This window comes from Urocitellus parryii, chromosome 14, assembly GCF_045843805.1.
Source record: "Urocitellus parryii isolate mUroPar1 chromosome 14, mUroPar1.hap1, whole genome shotgun sequence".
NCBI classification, from domain to species: domain Eukaryota; kingdom Metazoa; phylum Chordata; class Mammalia; order Rodentia; family Sciuridae; genus Urocitellus; species Urocitellus parryii.
Genome location: NC_135544.1, coordinates 59,370,117 through 59,391,668, shown reverse-complemented (window position 1 = coordinate 59,391,668; position 21,552 = coordinate 59,370,117). Strand labels below are relative to the sequence as shown.

The following is a 21,552-nucleotide window of genomic DNA, read 5'->3' as shown; positions in this document are numbered from 1 at the left end:
TTATTTCACTGGTGGGTGACTTCATACAAGCCCCAGAACAAATTGCTCAATGACCACTAAGTCAGCTGGTCCCAGGAGATGGCTTCCAGATGGACCTAGCACTGCCTGCTCAGACCCAGCAATTCCCAGCCCCTGTGCTTGGGAGCTCTCTGGGGCTCTCAAGGGGTTGCTTTGCTGGTGCGTTCTTGGGAACCTGCCCTCTCCTGGCAGGTTCAAGGAATTGCTTTTTTGCAGTCAGCATTCCCCTAAAGTGATATGATCTCCTCAGACGTAATATAATCCACCCAAGGAGACCTTGCGGATGATGTCTTCATCGCCCAGACACACATTTGCACGACGGCCAGGTGGGGCTCAGCCACAACACTGATCACCTGTCGCAGTACCATGTAGCGTGGGGGCTATTCACACAGTATCCAAAAAGGAGAATCTAGAGGGCAGTTGACTTTTGTGTCTTTTATCAATTATTCTGTGCCTGGATGATGATAATTCACCAGTCAGGCAAACAGTTTAAAATAATCTTGATTTGTGGCCCTGTTATCTAGTGTGTACCTGAATTGAGACACTCACCTGCCCAAACTGGAGCATGGACCGTGTGGACCCTCACCAGACTGCACTCAGGGCAGGTGGTCTTGGGGGACCAGCCCCCTGAGTGGTGCTGAAGCCCTTTCTTCCGGTACCTGAGTTTTCTCATCTAAATGAGGGTCTGGAGTGTTACTGAAGCATCCAGGGGGCCGGTGCCCTCTATTGTTCCACTAACTTTCAGCTCTGTGTGTGTCCGCGGGGTGAGCACCCAAGGGAACGATTTCAGTCTTTTCTAGTTCCAGAACCTCCCAGGATCAGTCCAGCTGTACCCACACCATGGTTGCCAACGTGGCTTTTGCGTTCGGTCTTGTCACCCTTTTAGTCCTTGAAAGCCTTTGTGTCAGACCTGAGCTGCTGGAAGGAATTTCAGTGCTCTTGGGTGCTAACGAGCAGGACAGGAACCCTGGCCAACCACACCGGCCATTAAAGTTCTTTCCACCTTGTTGGGACTCCCTGACAACTTCAGGAGGCAGCTCAGGCAGCAACTTTTATGTTTTGTTTTCCTTTGCAGCTGAGTCAACAAGGTCAGGGCTATTAAAGTGTGGAACTGGGGCTCGATTGCCAGGCGTCTGACTTCAGCCCACAGATCTCCACGTTAATGTTTGACTGACTTACCTGCACACTGGGAGATTATGTTAGACTAGGAAATGCTGTGGTCTCCCTGGGCTGGGGCTTCCCTCAAGAACCTGGTAGAAACTGGAGCCTGACACCTGGCAGAAGCTTGGGGAATGTGGAAGCAAGGATTCCCATGCAACCTCCTCCCACCTGCAAGGGGAGGGTAGTAATCATCACTCATCTCATGGGGCAATGATGCCGTTTAAATGTGATCATGTAGGTAAAGGTGTATACAATAACTTCTGCCAGTTATCCTCAGGATGAAAGAATGAAGGGCTGCTTTATCCTCAGACTTGTTAGGCAAGCAGAGGAAAGACACTGCCAACTCAGGGCAAAGGTTTTCTGCTAAGGATTGCTTTTCTGCCTCGGAGGGTTCTTCTGGCCCCCAGGTCTGAGGTCTGAGGTCTGAGGCTTTATCCATTCCACTCCTTCATCTGTGAAATGGAGAGAGATTTCTTTTTTTTTCCTTCAGCAAACTTTTCCTATGTGATACTTTAGGCCTAGGTATCAGGGACAAGACACCGTCCCAAGCCTCAGCCAGCTCCTTCACCAGTAGGAAAGGGACTCTTGACCATAAAGTGACCGTGGGACGTGGTCAGTGCTACCGAGGAGGTATAAGCCAAGCAGGGCTGGGGACCTACACAGAGCCTCAGGGGGCCAGAACTCAGAATTTCTCTACCAATGTGGACAGTTGGTAACTCATAACCAGCAGTGACAGGTGCTTCTCTTGTGAGCCCCTGTACCTCGGTGTCTCCCGTGTCCCCTGTGGTCCTTTACGACGTCTGTGTGTCTAGATGTTTAGGAAAGTGAGGGTCTGAGATAAAAGGGAGACGCTGAGATGAACATCGGTGAGGACTCTTTTCTCCCATGCTGGCCTGACCCGACCCGACTGAGCCCGTCTTTCCTGGACACAGGCTGCCTCCATCCTTCTGTGCCAGGCCATAGCAGGACAGATGGCGTCAACCCATTTTGCAGATTAGGAAATGAAAGCACAGCGAGGACCAGGATGCCTGGGACAGTTTTTGTGCTTGAAAGGATCTCAGACACTGGTCAGTTTAGTGCTTTGTTTCCTGGAAGAGGAACCAGAAGGCAGAAATTGAATCTTACCCCAGATCATGGGGCCTGGGGGAAGTAGTTCCAGACTCCCGGGCATCTTTCTGTCCAAGGGGTTCACTGTGGGTCTTTCTCTCCTAGAATGGTCTCCTTCCCACTGCCTTTGTCACTACATGAAAACTGGTGTGTGAATGGCAGATTTCACAGGTGAATGGCGGCCCGTGGGCGGTGCCCAGTGACATCATTTGTGGACTTGCTATTTTTTCTTCCTCCTCAAACCACCCCCAGAACCCAGAGGCAGACACATTCAGCTGTGGCTGCTGAGGGCTTAAGCCCTGGGAACCCTGATTCAGGACAGGAGTTCTTATGCCCTGCAGGCCAATAGGTGTGCTCGGGCATCGGGAGGACCCCCTCAGCTTGGGATGAACCCTTAGGGCTCAGCTAGTGCACCACATAGCAACCTAGAATTAGAACTGAGAGTGGCAGGTGGGTTGGGTTGTGAAATAAAATTTACCAAAGTCTGGATTAGTCAGGATTATCCAGAGAAACAGAACCAAAGGGGGTGGGGGATGGAGACAGACCTATTTTAAGGAATTGGCTCATGCAAGTGTGGGGCTGGCAAGTCTGAAGCCTGCAGGGTGGGCTAGCAGGCTGGAGACCCCAGGGAGGAGGTTTTCACCTGAGTCCACAGGCTATCCAGAGGAGCCCTTCTGGGTCAACACTCTCTCCTTTGAACAACACGTGCCCTTGGATCCTGCTTTTGATTTTCAGCCATCTCACTTCTGCATCTGTGAGACTTAGGAGTCTCTTTCAGGCCATTTATGTGGTGCTTGATGTGGGAATTCGAACCCCTGAATCCATTGTTTTCTTTCCCCATTTGGTTCCAGCACCATTAAGAGCAACAGTCAATCTCATGACATTTTGTCAGTTTGACAAAAATGTTCTACAGTGTCACCCAGAATCTTGCCTCTTAGAAGTGTTGATAGGGAGCATCAGGAGTCGGATTCTGTGTATCTGTCGCCCCATTGTGCCATCGACGGCAAGGGCTGTCTTTACTGGAAATAGAAACCTTAAGGCTTTTAAATTGAATTGGATTAGAAAACCAATTCCAACAACCTCAGAAGCAATCCTGAAAATCAGTCTTGAGATTTTTGTTTCCCTAGAACCACTCTTAGTACCAAAATCTGATAGCACGGTCCTAAGGCTGATGGGTGCGGCATGGGTTCTCTGAAAGAGCAAGTCTGGTGTGTGTGTATGTGTGTGTGTGAGTGGTGTGTGCCTGTCTCTCTGTCTTTCTGTCCCAGGCTCTTTTCTGTCTCTCTTGTGCTTCATTCTGAGTTACACATACATGTGATCTTCCATTGTTCCTCCTTTGGATTTGTCCTCCTGCTTCTCATTCATGGGAAATGATGAACTGTAGGAGCAAGGAGCTGTCAAACATTTTTAAACCCCAACCTTGCATTTATTCTTCACGAATGCACCCTGGCCCCAGGCTGGTTGTGAATAAACACCACCCGTGTGTCCCCTGTGAGTCCCTGCATTTCCCAGGGTTACGAGTGAGCCTGCCAGAGGCTGGCTTGGGGTCACATCCTTCAGTTTAGACTTTCCCTGGAGAAGAAAATCATGAAGCTCCGAGGGCCGCCAAGAAAGCGTCAGCAGTGTGTTTAGAGAAGTGCAGAAAGGCCGATTAAGCCATTCCGTGGTTTATTATTATGAGTGGCAATTATTTCTGGCATGCAAGCTCCCTGGTGTCCATGGCCTGACTGAGCTCCGGAAGCTCATTCAGCGCTCCTTGTGCATGCTGTTTAGAGAATGGGGAGACGAGCCCTGGGGGAGGCACCAGGCCACTGGTGACCAGGCCACTGGGGAGAGCCTCATTCTGTAGACCCATGCTGCCTGGAGGTGGAGGCCTTGGACTGGTAGTTAATCCCTGCCCTGCCTTTGGAACTGAAGAACAGAAATAAAGTCCAAAGACAGCAAGAACCTCTGAATCCCTCCGTGAATTAGAACAGAACAAAGCAGAAATGACCCTCCAGAGGCTCCCCTTTTCTCTTAGTGCCCCCTTTCTTGTCCATGCTGCTGCCATCTTGGTTTGGCTCAGGTTTAGGAGTCCTTGCTTATCCTGGTCTAAGCAGGGAGGCTCTGGTCAGCAGTGGCCTTGGGAGCCCCAACCCATCAAGTTAAGAGGTTTCCAGAGGCTGAAGGCTGAGTTTGTTCTCTTGTGAGGTGGGTGTCCTGGGTGCTGAAGGAAGAGACCTTTGAGCAGCTCCCTACCCCAACCCGAGTGGTATATCACAGGGAGAGATGAAGCCAGCGCTCCTAGCACCATCCCCTCCTGGTGCTCAGTTTCCAAGGGCAGGACTGAGCAGCAAATTCAAGTGAGAGGATGAGTCACGACAAGTTACCTGGAACCCTGGGAAATGTGGGCATTGGTTCAGGGACCTCCAGGCCCTCCGACCATGGGTTTTTACTGGTTGTTGGGTTGGTTTTTATTACTCCAAGCACCCTTTCTCTCATGAACTTTCTCACAGCCGTGGGGATAGAACCAGAAGACCTTCAGGACTGTGAATCCTTGGTGTTCCTAGGGCTTACACAGATGTCACCTTTGGGCTCAGACAGGCAGGCAGCAGTAGGTGGGACGTCCAGACCTGGCTGGGCCGGGAGAGTGAGACTTAACCAGATCAAGTTAGACTTAACAAGATCTTTTGGATGCACCACCCCAAAGCTGGGAGCTGAGGTCCTGTGAGAGGCTGCCCCTGGGTCCTGGTCAGCTGTTGGCATCTGGTGAAGGACCTTGGCTGTAACAAGTCCTTGTCACATAGGCTGTTTTTCTGCTTTGGGGTGAGCTGAGTGGGCTCTCTGCACCAGCTTCTGGGGGAGTCCTTGAGTGGATCAGGAAGGCAGGGTCCCTTCCAGTCGTCCTGAGTGGCACTCTTCTTCCTGGGGGCTTTCTTCTGGGCAGGCCCCCTGGTCCTGGGGTCCCTCCTCCTGCTTGGGACTGGGACTGATTGCCCGGAGCCAGCGGCCTGCCGGAGCCTCCACCACTCCCAGCTGAACAGCGACTTCTTTGTGGAATTCCTGAGGCAGGAGGGGGCAGCTCCTCTGAGCCAGCTCTAAGTGGCGGGCAAAGAGGGTGCTGTGGAATATTATGTGGTGATAAGGCTTTGGAAGCTGTGGAGAGGAAGGGAAGCGCATTCCTGACTGGGCCCTGTGTTTGGGGAGAAGGGAATCTAGGCTGGCCAATGTGGGTGGGGGCGAACCCTGCGGTAGGAGAGGTGGATGTGGCTGGCCGAGCTCAAATTCCGGCTCTGATGCCTTTAATTAATACATGACTGGGCCGTTTGATCCATCTAACGTGTAGTTTTTGAGTGCCTACTCTGTGCAAATGAATAAATTGCCTTCAATGTGTCGCCATTGAGAGGAGTCAAAAAAATTCAAAACTGGGCATTCAGTGGAGTGGAGGATGGGATTCTGGGGCAGATGGTGTGAGGCCGAGTTGTTCTCGGCGTGGTGTCAAAGGGGAGACCTTTGGATAGTGAGGGCAGTAGATGTTTCAGTGAGGAGTGGTTTTTATTTTATTTTTACTTTTATTTTTTAATTTTAAAATTTTTGTGCTTAGGGCACTAACAGTTTGCCTTCCCGTGTATATAAATGATTCCCAACACCCTGGCTGGCTCTGCATTGACAGAGTTGGGGACAGGACTTGGGCAGCAGGAGCTGGCGTTCTTTCTTGGACATTGTATCAAATTCGCCAAGGCTTTGGAAGCTCTGAGACCGCACTAGTGTGGCTGTGGCCACTCCACCAAAGTCGGCCATGGGTATGGCAGCTGACATGGGCAGCTCCCCTCACGTGGCCACCTGGGTCCAGGCTTCCTCTCGGGAGGTCTGGAGGTGGTGTGTTTGCTGTCCAGGGCTTCGGCTCGTCCTGTCCTGGGTGATTTCCTCTTGCTGGCCTTGCAACAGAACTAGACAGGGCAGGGCACCGGCACGTGTGAGTGGAGAGGGCGCTTGCTGAGCCCCAAGGGCACGTTCGAGTGCATCCGAGAAGAGCCGAGGTGGCACTTGGGGCGGGGTGCTTGAAGCCAAGTAAGCTGGAGATTGTTCCCGGAGCTTGGGAGCAGGCGTGGGAGGCAGAAGCCTGGGGGCTGTTTGGGACCACCAGGAGACAATGCGCAGGCTTCACAGGGGGGTTCACAGGAAATTCCCGGGAGCACCTTCCCTATCTGGCTTTGGCCAGATGAGGGACGTGGCCTCCCTGGCATGCATTGCCTTACCTGTGACAAGGCTGCCGTCCCCTTCACAGGGCTGGTGAGAGCAGTGGGGGCTGCCAGTGTCCCCCAGTGAAGGTGGCCCCACTCCTCCTCCTGTCTGACTGAGCCACGTGTGTTCTGACCCTCAGGAACTGTGGTGTACGGCGAGCCCATCACCGCCAGCTTGGGGACTGACGGCTCTCACTACTGGAGCAAGAACTGGGCCAAGGCCGCTGCCTTTGTCACCTCGCCACCCCTGAGCCCAGATCCAACCACTCCAGACTTTCTCAACTCCCTGCTGTCCTGGTGAGTCCTGGCCCCCTGCTCACACTCCACATTCTCTGACTCCTCAGGCCAAGCTGACCTGCAGGTGACCATGCGGTGGCCCAGAGCAAGCTTGGAAATAGACCCTTATGCATGCACCAAACTGGGGTCGATAGATGCGAACAAGGAATTGTCATTGTGTCACTGTCCCTGGAGGGTGTTCCTGATAAAAAGCTGGGCCATCGTGACAGTCAGCCATGAGGCATGAGTTGGTATCCGAAGACCCCTCTTTGGCTGCAGGACTTGACCTCCCTGACCACAAGTTGTCTCACCTGTGCATCGAGGATGCCATCTCCTTAGAGGCCTGAGGAGAGTGCTGGTGGGCTGCCGGCGAGTGTCCCCTGGTGAAGGTGGCCTCCATACTCTTTAGTGTTGTTGGACTGAGCCCTGGGTGTTCTGATTCTCTGGTGCCACGAGTTCCCCCAGATTCCTCATAGGACAGATTGGGCACAGTGTTATCCGATGATATGTTTCCTTCCAGTGGAGACCTCCAGGTCACTGGCAGTGCCCACTGCACTTTCAACACTGCCCAGAAAGCCGTAGGAAAGGACAACTTCACCCTGATTCCTGAGGGCACCAACGGCACGGAGGAGCGGATGTCCGTCATCTGGGACAAGGCTGTGGTAAGGACCAAGGGCCTCACTCATGGTGCGCCTTGGTGCTCCCCTGCCTCCTCATCTGCAGGCATGGACTTGAGATGCTGGTTGAGAACATTCTAGAAGCTGGTACTTGTGTGGCAGTCTCCTACACAAGTAGGAATAGTCTCCATGACTACTCCTGAAAGATCATTTCACCTTAAGTATTACATGTCTCTTATCATCATCTCTGGGACAGCGGAGCCTGAAAACATGTAGTCTTTAAATTTGACTTCTGTGCCCGTCTGGAGAGAACTTCCTCAGCCACCTGGTGACTCAATCAGCTACCTCTTGTCCCTTTGGAAATGGGCTCTCTGAAGGCTGTCTGGATTTAGCATTTCTGTCCCACCTCAGGCTTCTGGAATGCCCAGTTTGAACAGGCACTGAGCTTTGGGGAAATCTTTGGTCTATTTCATTTTAATGTTTTAAAATGTAACAGCAACAGGTTTTCTGTTTCTTGATGAATTTTTAGATTATGTAAATAAAAATCACCTTGTTTCAGACCCAACTACAGGGAGCATGCTAGCAAGTGCCTTTCCATTTTTAAGGAGTGCTTAAGTGCACGGGTTACATATGTTATGTGACAGTGTGTCAATAACATTAGCGTCATGCATAGTATTTTGAGATCTGTTTTTTGGGCAGTTTTAATATACCATGAAAAAGTTTCCATATCCTTAAATGCACTTGATTTTTGATAGCAGACTTTTCCATTTGGTGCTAAATGATGATTCACTGGCAATGCTTTGAACATTTCTGATATTTTTTACCGGGATAGGCATCCATGTAGATACATCCTTGGACACATCCTTAATAATGTTTCTAGGCATCATCAGGGAAAAGGGTGTGTGCATTTTTAAGGCTGTTGATGCATATTATTGTTAGCATTCCTTCTAGGAAGATTGCACCCCAGTGTTTTCTCCATGTCCAAATGGGTACTATGAGCCAAAAGCTCAAAGTAGTACTGATTTGTTAGGTGAATGTTGAGTCTTATTGTTTGACCTTTAATTTCTTCAGCTACTGATTAGAGTGAATATTCTCTTATGTGCTTTTTGGCCATTTGTACCTTTTTGACTCTCTCTTGCTGCATGATCATTTCCTGTGCCCATTGTTGTACTGAATTTAGAACAGATTTGGAAAGGAAAGGACTTGAGCTAATGTGATTGGCGCCTACTGTATTCTGTGGAGCCAGAGGCAGAGCTGAGACCTGCAGGTAGACTAGATGCGAGGCGACATCTATGCCTCTCTCCCTGTCTTCTTTTTTGGTACCAGGTATTGAACTCAGGGGCACTTGGCTACTGGGCCACATCCCCAGCCTTATTTTGTATTTTATTTAGAGAGAGGGTCTCACTGAGTTGCTTAGTGCCTCACTATTTGCTGAGAGGCTGGCTTTGAACTCGCAATCCTCCTGCCTCAGCTTCTGGAGCCGTTGGGATTACAGGCGTGTACCACCCAGCTGCACCTCTCTTTTGTTGAGAGGCACATGCAACCTCTGTGTTCCAATGGCATGTCCCTTCTCTATGCTGGATAGCATCCCACCTTGCAGCTCTCTGACCTGCTGTCGTGTGTGCTCTGCCCCTCAGGTCACTGGGAAGATGGACGAGAACCAGTTTGTGGCTGTAACCAGCACCAATGCAGCCAAAGTCTTTAACCTTTACCCCCAGAAAGGCCGCATTGCTGTGGGATCTGACGCCGATCTGGTCATCCAGGACCCTGACAGCATCAAAACCATCTCTGCGAAGACGCATAACAGTGTAAGCCTCACACCTCATCCACATGGATTACAGGCACACAAGGGGCAGAGGAAGGGAGAGGCCCAGGGGCTGTAAAAAGTACTTGCTGGGCTGGGAATGAATTTTCCCCAGGATGTGTGATAACTTGAAATTTGTTGAGGGAGCAAACAAAAAGAAAAAAGCCATTTCACTTTCTTCAGTGAATTCATTAAGAATGTTACTCTCACCCACATTTTAGAGTACGCTTTACCTTCAGCATCCCCAAGGTGATATTGGGTCCTAAGAAGCTTCTAGAAGTTGGGCATCATTCCAGCAACATGGTTTGCGGCAGCACCTCTTTTGCTGGTGCTTGGTGCCAGGGACCTGAATAGAGAAGTCACTGTACAGTCCTGAGAGTCACCGGGCACTTTAATTTTCACATGTCATTGTTTTCTGTGGGGGTGGTGTTACCCCGGAACCTGACGGAAAATGACAGCTGGTTTTACTGTCCTAAGTGAATTGATCAACCTTGACTTCGCCCCAAAGAGAAGAAATACGTGCAGCCGTTGGATGATGGTTAGGACCTGCAGGTGTGGGGAGCTCTCGCCTCTTAGTTAGGCTCTCAAGCTTGGGAATGTGCTGTCTTTAAAGGTCTCGGTCTCCGCAGCAGCTGAGGTCTGTGTGTCCTGTGATGCTGTGGGGCAGTGGGCATGAGCACAATTCCTCTGTAAAAATCATCTGTGTGTAAAATCGAAAGAGCATGGACCAGGTGAGCTGTGGAAAAGAAGGGTGCCTCTGGCCGAAGTGTCTTCTCAGGACCTCACTTGAATCTTGAAGTGCTTCCTTAACGAAACAAGAGGAGGTTCTGGGTGCAGTTCTCCGTGGAGAGCTGTTGGCTCCAGTGGACCGGTTCTAGTTGATCTAGCCAGCACGGACCCCACCCGAGTGCCCCGAGTCACGGGGATGGGATTCTGGCATCTCTCCAGGACAGGCTGGGGCCCTCACTTGGACAGAGGTTCTGGGGCTGCGGCGAGGCGGGCTCCAGTCCATGTGTGGGGCTGCCTTTCCTTCCCTCTGTCCCCGTTGGCTGGCCCACTTCCAGCCTCGATCCCGTCTGGGTGCTGAGTGATCCCCTCTGGGGAACCTACGTATCCTTGGGCACCTAGCTTGGCACTCCCGCCTGCTCTGTCATGTGACCCCCAGTAAAGGGCGTTTTCTCACCCCACAAGGGGAGATAAATAGATGGAGGCCTTGAGAGTGGAAGTGACTGGTCTATGTCACACGGCGATTTTGCAGTCGAGCCAGAATTGGAACTGAACATCGTCCAGGGCCCTTCACTGCCAGGCTGAGCACACAGCCTGCGGTCAGGGTTGATGGAGACAGTGCTTCCCTCCCGCGCACAGTCCCTCCCCCAGAGGCAATGGAAAGAGCAGACAGGGTCCTGGCTGGAGGTCAGATGACCTGGGGACTCGCCTCTGGCGTGCTCCGTCTGGACCATGGAGGATGAGCCTCAGGAAGACAGAGGCTGGGCTCCGTCTGTTCCCACTCAGACCTGTTAGAGGGTCAGCACTGCCTGCCTTTCCTACAGGTGACCCTGTGGGGAAACAGCGGCTTTCAGATCGCCTCTCTTCTGCCCTCACCTGCCTCACAGCCCCGGCACTCAGCATGCCGTGTGTCATTAGTCACAGCAGGAGGTTTACCCTGTGTCACTCGTGTCTCCTGCCACGGAGCAATGAGCATGGGTTTTGGGGAGCTGGGTGGGTATCGCGTATCGGAGCCCCTGCCTACAGGTGCCTGAAGGGCTGAGTACCCAGTGCTGTGACCCACCCCGGGATGCTTCGGTTTTATGGTACTTTGAGCCGTGGGGCTGGTCCCTCCATCCAGCGTTTGAAAGTGAGATGTCCCCAGAGCCCTTCCAGGGGCTCATTCCTAGGTGACAAGGCTTAGTACAAGTGTCACATGAGGCCTTGGTTGCCAAAGGGCTCACACCCTGGTAGGCCAGTAAAGAGCCAAATGTCCCTCGGTGCCAAGCCCCAGATAGCTGCTTTCATTTCATTTGCTCTTGGCCTCTGTCCTTTGAAGTGGGTCTTAGCCACTTACGGATGAGGAAGGTGTTAGGGACTTGTCCAGGTTCACACAGCTGGCAAATGGCAGACCTGGGGTGGGGACCCAGGAAGATGGCCCTAGGTTCAGTCTCTGTCTGGAAGGGTTCAAGCAGAGGTATTTATTAGACAAGGGGTTGTGGGATAATGTGGATGGCTTGACCCAGGTTGACACACACCTTCTGAAGGGCTTTTCAGAGATGTCAGGGTTCTCTGACGAACTACACAGAGATGAAACCTTTTGTGTTGTCATTGTCACTGAAGACTTGGAAAGGTGACAGATGAAGAAACCAAAGCTCTGAGACAGGGTTAAAGTGACCTAGCCCAGAGTCACACAGCTCCTGGATGTTACTGTGGCTGAGATGCCATGGGTGGTAAGAGAGTCCCTTAGTTGATGATGGAGGAGAGCCAACAGGAGAAGTCTCATAGGAGACGCCTGTCAAAATGCTGGGCCACGCAGCCCAGCCTGGGCCTAGAGGGTCAGTGAGAGGTGGGGCTGCCCTGCCGGAGAAGGTGGCAAGAGACCTTTCGTGCCCCGACTCTGGCAGGGGCAAGGGGCGGGGCCTGCTCTGAACTTCCTGTGCTCCCCTCTTGCAGTCTCTGGAGTACAACATCTTCGAGGGCATGGAGTGCCGGGGCCCCCCTCTGGTGGTCATCAGCCAGGGGAAGATCGTCCTGGAGGATGGCACTCTGCACGTCACCGAGGGCTCAGGGCTCTATGTTCCCCGGAAGCCCTTCCCCGACTTTGTTTACAAGCGCATCAAGGCAAGGAGCAGGGTAAGTGCTTTTGTTCTTAGGAATTTCTTTTTTTTTTTTTTTTTTTAAGTCTTGGATTAAGTTCAGTTCCACCGACATGTATGAAGCACTGATGTCAGAATCCTGGGATGAGCACAGAGGGACATGGGGATGAGGAGACCCGATCTTCTTATTCCTGGTGCTGGAGGTCTGGGTGGAGAAGCCTGCTCAGAGCCAGCCAGGGCAGTGTGTGCCGCCCTGTGGTCCTGCAGCGTGTGCTGTGGCGAGGAGCTGCCGTGAGCCCAGAGCAGGGAAGGTGTCCTGGGAGGGGGCATTTCGAGTTGGGTTTTGAAGGTGAAGTAGGAGTTTATCAAGTCAGAGAAGGGAGGTGCAGGAACTGCAGAGGGAGGCTGTCATGAGCCTGGAAGCCGACCGTGTCTGGGCATAGCTGGTGCTTGGGGTCTGGGAGGCAGGGGAAGGATGGAGCCCTATGAGAATTACAGGAAGAGAGAGATTAGAAAGAGCTTGGGGCAGATCTCGGACATGACACTGTAAGTTTAGGGGACTCTTCCAGGGTCTAAGGTTGAGGGGCCTTGGGAAGAAATCTAAAAAATGTTAGTTACTGTGGAATAACAAGTTACCTGTAGCCCACCTCGTGGGAGCTGGGCCTGGAGCTGCGGGATCCTCCGCCACATGAGTCCCTGTTGTTCCGGTCTGTAAGGAAAGCCCTCCATCTCCTCACGCCTGGGCTCCAGGCCATGTTCCTTCCCAGCAGGGGAGGTGTCCTCTGTGGCCTGAGCAGAGGGGCTCTTGTGTTTTGCAGCTGGCAGAGTTAAGAGGAGTCCCTCGCGGCCTGTATGACAGACCTGTGTGCAAGGTGTCCGTGACGCCCAAGACGGTCACCCCAGCCTCCTCAGCCAAGACGTCTCCCGCCAAACAGCAGGCCCCGCCTGTCCGGAACCTGCACCAGTCTGGATTCAGCTTGTCTGGTAGGTTCCCGGCTTGCCCAGGGGCCCCTCTGTAGGCCAGCTCCGTGAGGTTGCAGTGGGAGGTGGGACACACTCCTGTCACCCAAGATGCATCTTTAGAGTCAGAATCTCCACATTCGTTTATGCCACCTGTGGCACTACCAGGCCCCTCCTAGGTCCAGGGTCTAATAGATGGCAAGGACATTTTTTTTAGTTGTATCCATCCTCAGGAAGGACACTACTATTTCAGGGGGAGTAGTCCCGGAGTCTGGAGCAAACTCAATAGCCCAGCTCCACGTGGGCCTCGATCTCCTCTTCCGTGGAACAGGGACTACGGTAGCAGCTCCTTTATGGAATTGTGAGGATCAGTTGAGTTGACGTTCGACCAAAATGCTGAGATCAGAGCCATTGGAGAGCTGTTAGCTATTTGCTGGGATAAAATATGTGATGTTCCCTTGGTGAGAGGAAAGGTCTAGATTTTAAGGTTTCCTTCCTTGAAACTTCCTTCCCCTCTTTCATTGGGCCTGTGACCAGAGCTTCCCACCTTCCAGAGTCCTGCCATATGTTAAAGAAATAACTCATTAGATGTTTTTCTTGTCAGGTCTCTCTTTTTTTTTTCTAGAAAATTGCCATATAGGCCATATATAGATTACCCATTTTCAAAAAGTTTAATTAATGAACCTTGTTTTTGTCATGCAGTTATATAAAAGTGCAGGTCCCTCATCCCAAGTACTTGGAATGAGAAGTGTTTCAAATTTCAGGTTTTTTTTTTTTTTTTAAATATTGGGGACACTTGCGTAGACATAATGAAATATCTTGGGGATTGGCCCCGAGTTTAAACATGAAGTTCACTCATGTTTTGTATCTACCGTCCACGATCAGAAGGAAATTCTATATGCTATTCTAGAGTGCATGTGTTCCGACTGCAGCCCCCACATGAGGCCAGCTGGGGAACTGTCCACTAGTGAGGTCACGTGGACTTTCAAAAAGTTTCAGATTTGGGAGTGTTTCGGATTTGGGATTTTGGATCCCAGATGCTCCTGTGTTCCTGCTCCTCATTGCGTGTGTAGGACTAGGAAACACGATACCAGAGAGGGAGATTGCTGTGTCCTCAGAAAAGCTGCCCCCCTAGGAACCAGGACAGGCTGCAGGGTGAAAAGTCGGGGTCTTATCTGTGGTTTTACTTCCCCACTAATGGATCCAGCCAGGCCCCCACGAGGACTGCTTGTCCTGGATGTAATTCTTGGGCTAACTTTGGTCCATCTCCTTTTTGGGGTTTGAGCTCATGTTTAAAAAAAAAAAAAAAAAAAAAACGGAGAAGGCTGTGCCCGGCACCCCTTCTAGACTGCTTTTTGGGTTTAAAGCAGGAGACTGTTTTACTGCTGTGTCCCCTCACCCCTGTCTTCTCTCCCCTTCCCTCCAGGCGCTCAGATTGATGACAACATCCCCCGCCGTACCACCCAGCGCATCGTGGCGCCCCCTGGTGGCCGTGCCAACATCACCAGCCTGGGCTAGAGCTCTGGCCTGCAGGCCACTGGGGAATGGGGGATGGGACACCTGAGGACATTCTGAGACTTCCTTCCTTCTCCTTCTCCTCCTTCTTCTTCTTCCTCTTTTTTTTTTCTTTTTTTTTTTTTTTAAGAGCCTGTGATAGTTGCTGTGGGCAGCCAGTTCATGGGGCTCCCTCTTGGGCCCTGCACTCCGTCTCTCACTTGGAGTTACGAATTTGTCACCTACATCCCTGTACATGAGTACCACACCCAAGCCTAGCCACCCGTCCCCACACGGAGCTGCACCCAACACTCAGACATGCTACAAAGCAAACCCCATCGAGGGCGCCCTCCACGGCGCCCCCCTGTGCCCGTCAGCATCTTTCCTTCTCATGGGGGGAGATACAGTGAATTGCCCATAGCTGCCTTTTTTTCCTTTTCTTTTTAAATTTTTTAAAAAGCTTTTTTTTTTTTGTGGGGCTGGGGAGGGGTAGGGGGTGGGCTAGAGTTTTGTTCTTTTTTTTTTTAATACTAAATTGGAAAGTCTGATTCAATATTAACACACAGGGTTTGAACTGGACATCCTAATGATGCAATTATATAACCATCATGCTGACTCAGGGGGGTTGGCAGACTCGCTTTGTCCCTCCTGAGAGGCTCCAAAGTGTCCACATCGCCATTCTGTAATCTTCTGGGTCAACTGTTGAGAAAGGGCAAGTTTTCTTTTTGGGCCTAGATTTTGCAGCAGATTAGATCTTTTGAGGATTCTCTTTGCCATTTTTCTGCGCTCGCGCTCTCTCGCGCGCTCTCTCTCTCTCTCTCTCTCTCTCTCTCTCTCTCTCTCTCTCTCTCTCTTTCTCTCTAGTGTTGTCAGTCATGAGTACCTTCAGATATCTGGCTCTTTCTCCATGTTTCCTCTGGCCCTTGTCTCTGAGATGGTATTTTTCCCCCGTCCCCGTTGTCTTTTCCAATTGCCAGGGTAACAGTTTTACTGAGGCCAGAACCTGTCCAGCAGGACTTGAGCTTTGCCCTTGTGACCATAGTACATGTTATCCTGGTCCTGGAAGAGTGGTGCTACCCGCCCACCATCACGAGGAGGTGTGTCTGACTTTAAGACTCTTACCAGGTGCAGGGATGGGCTGGGTTCTCACCCACGCTGTCCAGGACGGGCCCAGTATGGAGCCACACAGAGCCAAGCATTGGAGAAAAATGCAGAGCTAACTGGCCCAATCCATAAATCCAACCCAGTAACCCGGTGAACCAGCCAAACGCAAGCCATCTACCACCTTAGAGGGGCCTTGGCCATGGGAGTCTGGCCCTGAGGGTCAGATCTTTTTTCTCCTGGAAAGTTTCTATATTGGTCCTTTTCCCTTAGGGGGAAAAGACCATTTTTTTTTCCCCGTTCAATTATTTCAAAAGATGTAATGCAACATAGGGAGAACTTGTCAACCCAGAAAATCCCTTGGAACTTTGACTTCAAGACCTGTTCACTTTGCAAGAGGAAAGAAAAATGTTGTATGTATTGTATGTCACATCAGGGCTGTTGTGGGAGAAAACCTTTCAAGTCCAGCATGTGGCCCACTTAGACCACGGTGGCCTCGTGTCTCACACTCCTCCCTTCCCTTGGCTCAGAGACCCCCCCTACACTAGCTGGCTGCTTTCTGTCCCTGCTGACTTGTGTCGCATTTCTTTCCAAACCTGTTTCCAGGTCCTTGTAAGCAGTGTCAGGTCTGCAGGCTTCTATGAAACCAAATCTGCTTTTGTCAAGTGCAACATCAAAACGTAGGTCATCACATCTTGACGCTTGTCTATCCTCACGTTTTGCCTTCAGGGTTATGGTCGGGGTTTTGGTTTGTTGTTGTTGTTTATTTGTTATTTTAAAGGTGAATTGCACTTTTGAAAAATTAATTGGTTGACTTAATATATTTGTTTCTTTTTTTTTTTTTCTTTCTTACCTTCACTTAGAGGAAATTTGAACAAGTTGGAAAACATTTTTGTTTCAATTCTAAGAAACACAAGCAGCTCGTCAGTATTCACTTGTCTTCCTGTTTTTCCTGTACCAGGTCATGGTAACTTTGGTTGTTTTGATTGTTTTCTTAAAAAAAAGAAAAGAAAAGAAAAAAAACAGTTTAAAATCTGAAGATTTCCGCAGGCTGTGTAAGCATGTTTACCTGTTGGCTTGCTGTGTGTGTCTGTTAAACGAATGTCATATGTAAATGCTAAAATAAATCGACAGTGTCTCAGAACTGAATAACTGCAGTGACTTGATGCTCTAAAACAGTGTAGGGCTTAATAATAGATGGTTTTTAATCCTTGCGATTGTGATTGTGACCCCTGAGTGGAGGACCTTTCAGTGCTAAAGCTGATCATGTGTGTAACCAGAAGAGACTTTTGTTTTTGTTTGTTTTTTTTTGGTTTTTTTTTTTTGTAACCACTGTCTTAATGGCAAAATAATTATGGTAAAAGACAAGTCTCGTGTTTATTATTCCTTAAGAACTCTGTTTTATATCACCATGGAACACCTAATAAAGCAAAATGTGGTTGTTTCAGGGGTGTGTCTGTGTTGGGGTGCTCAGGAGGTGGCTGCTTGGTCTCCAAAAATGCTTCTCCCCTGGATATTCACGGAAGCTCTGGCTTGGCTTGGTTTTGGTGACTCTACCAGTTAAGGAGCTCTCGGACCACATCACGGTGGCCTTGTCCAGGCCATAGGATAAGGTCTCATTCCAAGCAAAACTATATCCTGTGGGGTGCACGGAAGCCGAATGTCAGAATTTTTTTTTTTAAGTAGCATCTTTTAGAAATAATTTTTTAGTTGTAGATGGACAAGTGCAGCATCAAAACGTAGGTCATCTCATCTTGACACTCGGTCCCCATCACGGTGGCCATGTCCAGGCGACCTTTATTCATTTATTTTTATGTGGTGCTGAGGATCGAACCCAGTGCCTCACACATGCCAGACGAATGTGCTACCACTGAGCCACGACCCCAGCCCACAAACGTCAGAAATTCATAGAACACGTCCCAGAGAGGCCAGAGGTCCCCAGGAACCTGCTGTGGACATACGACTGATCCTGGGAGTCAGTGGAGCACCTGAGGTTCAGGTGGGGTCCCTCTGTCCCAGGGCTTCCTCCTTCTGTACCGTGGAAAACCCTCGTGCTGCCTGGGTGCGTTAAAGGTGGGTGACTGAATCACGCTGACTTGAACCCACCCTTCAGCAGAGGAGCTGCTAGGGAACCAGAGAGAAAACCCCAGTGCTTCCCTCTACCCTCAGCCAAGGGCCAAGGGTGCGGCTCAGGGCCAGGTCTTGCTCCTGCAGTCGCCGGTTAACTGACACGTCGCGGGCATCGCCGCTCCTGAGAACTGCGTGAGGTGCTGGCCTTGGGTTCTGGGGCCATCATAGGGTCGAAGTCGTTTTCTCTGTTTTCCCCCTTCCTCCTCTTTTCCTTCCCTCCCTTTTGGATTTCTGTCCAAACTTATCCAAACAGGAAATGAGTGACTTACAAAAATATGTACCTGGTCCCAAGATTTCATAAAGAAAGACTCATCGGGTGAAAGGAAAATAAAAGCGGGGATCCCAAGACCCAAGTGGGTCGGCACTGAGTGTCTGCCCTGGGCCTGGAAACTTCAGGAGCTCTGAGAGCACTGATTTTGCCAGTTCCAGCATTTACAGTGACCAGTGACAAAAGAAATAAATGAGGCCTTGAGAAGAAATCGAGAAAATCCCGAGTCAGCTTAGAGGGAGAGTCCTGGGTCCTCTCGGTAGCCACAGTGCTGGGAGCTGCCTCTGTGGTCCAGTGGAATCACATCTGCCCAAAGAGGGGGATGAGACACCTCACCCTAATGTGTGAAGGCCTGCGGTGAGAGAAAGCAGAGACCCCAGAGCCACAGCCCGTCTCCAATGCCCAGACCACACCAATGTCCTCCCACACCTCAGAGGCTCAGGTTCCTATCCATGCCAACAGAGGTGTGTGTGCACATGCTGCCCCACCCTGACAAGGGCTGTCCTTCACAGCGGACAGGGCCACCGTCTGCAGGACAGACCCAGCAGGAGCTCAGGCAGGTACGAGAAGCAGGCTCTGGCCCATTTGAGAAGAGGATTGCTGGGGCCCAGGTACCAAAGCTGTCCTGGAAGGGCCTCCTAAGCTGTGTCTTAGTGACTCCTGGTGGATGGCAAGAGTGGCAGGAGGCAGGCTGCAGGGGACTGGCCAGGGGGTCTCTAGAGATGGATCCGGGCACTAGCGCCTTGTTAAATGATTGGACCAGCTACATAACTTTGTGGGTGTGATTTACTCCAGAGGCACATTTTGGAGCATGTAGGAAGAGTAAGTGGCACACATAGCCTTTGGGAAGTGGCTTGGCCTTGCAGTGCCAGGAGTGGGAAGCTCCATTGTCTGGCGAGTTTCTGGAGCCCAAGTTGAATAGAAGGCCCATCTCTTCCTTCCCCCATCGACGGAGGTGGGCCTCAGCCCTGACAGCGCTGCTGATCAGGGATGTCTTCAGAAAACGGTTTCACTGCTGTGGGTCTGAGTTACCCTCTCTGAAAGATAGATGATGTTATCTAACCAGCCGCAGCTGAATCCCCAGCTTTCCTAGACCTTTAGTAAAGGGCAAGCCATGAATGGGGCGTGGGCAGAGCAGAGGCTTGCCAGGATCTGGAGGAGGCTGCTGCAGACAGTGTCCTAAATGTCTCTCCAGACAGAAATGATTAGGAGATGAAGACTGGGGATTGTCAAGGTCTTTGGTGGACTGCAGAGATTGCAGGACTGTGAGCCATCAGAGATGGTGTTGACTGCTGAACAGAGCAATCTGCTGGTTAAAGTCACCGTGGCGATGACAGCTAACACGATGTCCAGGCTCCGCTCTAAGAGCTTCACACCTAACTCTGCTGCTCTTCGCAGCAATGTATGAAGGAGGCATCAGGTTTGTGCTGTGGAGCAGATGAGGGGTCAGAAACAGCCCCACAACTTGCTCAGAAGCAGGTTTTGAGTCCATGCGGCCTGGGGCCAGTTGGTTTCTAAGGGAGAATTTATTATCAAAAAATGGGCATTTGTCCTCAACAGACACAGGTTGGAAAATATTCTCTTTTCGGAAATTAGGAAAAAATGATCTGAGAATATCTAAGAATGGCCAGAAAATTTAATAATAAGAGAAAAATGAAATGTTGGCCTCGTAGACAGCAATGAATCATAGAAAACCCTTATAATTAGATAAGATATTGATAGCAATGTGAATGTGTGAAATAATGGAAAAGAATCCAGAAAAGAGCCCAAATAGACACAGGGAATATAGCTGCACTGTGTCTAGCTGTCTCCCCACACTGAAGTAGGAGAGGGACGACACTCAAAGGCTGAAGGAAATGGGGCGTGTTTTCAATTGCCCTTATTCACTGTTGGTGGGAAAGCCCTGGCTTAGGAGGGGGAGGGGGAGGGGGCTGGAAAGTGCCAGAGGAGAAGGCCTGTGGTCTGAGGCCCAGGGAGGAAAGGGGCAGACAGCCCTGGGGCCATCACCAGGAGCCAACTTGAACTTGAAAGTGGGAGGGCTCTGGTAAGAAGTGAGAGAGCCAACCCCAGCACAGCCCCAGGAGGAAATTGGGGAAGGATGAGGGTCACTGAAAGCTAATAATTCAATTTTAGAGCTAAGATTTGGGGAAACTGTTGATTTGGTAAAATCATGAATGTGTGTTTGTACACGACTGAGTAGCATGATTAATTTTATGAGGATTTTGAAAAAGGACATAAAAATACTTTGGAAAGGACATAAAAATACTTTGGAAAGGGCCCAAGAGATAGATAGGCACACGCACTGACACTTAGTTGAGGTTTAGCTCTGGAGGGGGCTGGTGCTCACAGGAGGGTCATGGGCTCTGGGCACCAGGAGCAGTGGAGGCTGTGAGGTGCAGCCTCCCCACGGGGCTCCACACAACCCACAGGGACCTTGTGGGGAGCGCTGGGAGAGTGAGGAGGAGCAAGCCCCAGGGCTTAGAGTTTCATGGTTAAATAATTGATTACATGGAGGTGCCCCGTGTGATGGTGTTTGTCAGCTAAGCCTGGCTTAGTGCTAGAGTTCCACACCCCCGTCATCCTGGGGCACCTCATTTTCCACGCAGCCTCCAACGGGAAGCAGTGGGGGTGGGGGTGCCCAGCAGGAGCCCTGTGTCCTCTAGCCATGCCCCTGACCTGGATCACATGTTTGCAGCTTTACACGTTGTGTCTCTTTCCCCAAATCTGCAAAACGCTGAATGCACTCAAAGAGTTTCTCCTTAGGCTTCTGTTCCATCAAGGGACCCTGAGAGAACCCAGGGTGGACCACCAGGAAGGAGGGGGCAGGCGGGGAGGACGAGCTGTCTGGCTGCCCAGCTCTTCAGGACCTGCAGTCCAAGGGAAGAGGACCTGCAGGGCGCGGCGCCAGGGCCCACTTTCTGAGCCCCTCCTTGGTTTCTCCAGCATCTAAGGCCTAGGCAGGGCCCGGGGGTGGGGGGTGATGCTCAGCTCTTGGGGAGGCCTCTGTTGGCCCATCCCCAGGGTCAAGGGGAAAGAGCAGGCTGTCCTCAATCTGTTGGTGGCATTGAGCGCCCTCTGCTGGAGGGAGACAGTCTGTTTTATTATATATTTTGGAGAGCAGCCAGGCATCCCTGGGGTGGATTGGGGAGCCCTCCTGGATGGAGGGAGGTGGGCTCTCTGCTTCGTCTCCACTCCCTCTCCGGCTTTCCCACACACCCCTGCCCCTGCACCCGCCCTCCGACTTCACGCACCTTCAGCCTCCCGACCTCGCCTCAGCTACCAGCCTCCCCAGCACTCATCCCCCTTTCTCTCCTCAGTAGTTATCCCCATGTCCCTCTGGGCATCCTTCTTCCCCTTGGTCAAACCCCGACTCCTCAACTCTATAGGTTTTCGATGATCAGTAAACTTGGCTCATCTTCACTAACAGTATTTTCCATCGACTCACTTAACACACAGCGGATCCTCCTTTCTGAGGACAGAGTCATCCTCCCTCCCCTCCTGCAGAGGTTCCTTTGCATCCTAACCTCCACATTCTTCAGGATGGTGGAGGGTTGGTATTTTGCTCAGCCTTGACACTTAGGTCCTCTGA

The 21,552-nt window shown here is 51.1% G+C and overlaps 1 protein-coding gene across 2 annotated transcripts in view; it reads left to right on the top strand.

Moving 5' to 3' along the window:
- The window catches only part of LOC144250053 (dihydropyrimidinase-related protein 2-like), a 36,706-nt gene extending 21,823 nt beyond the window's left edge, over positions 1-14,883 (top strand). For both annotated transcript variants that reach the window (XM_077792419.1, XM_077792418.1), the window contains exons 7-12: positions 6,650-6,806; positions 7,306-7,447; positions 9,040-9,210; positions 11,868-12,047; positions 12,829-12,994; positions 14,397-14,883. In XM_077792419.1, the coding sequence (XP_077648545.1) occupies positions 6,650-6,806; positions 7,306-7,447; positions 9,040-9,210; positions 11,868-12,047; positions 12,829-12,994; positions 14,397-14,488 (908 nt within the window). In that variant the 3' untranslated portion in view covers positions 14,489-14,883. The remainder of the gene's footprint in view (positions 1-6,649; positions 6,807-7,305; positions 7,448-9,039; positions 9,211-11,867; positions 12,048-12,828; positions 12,995-14,396) is intronic.
- The last annotated feature ends 6,669 nt before the right edge of the window (positions 14,884-21,552 follow it).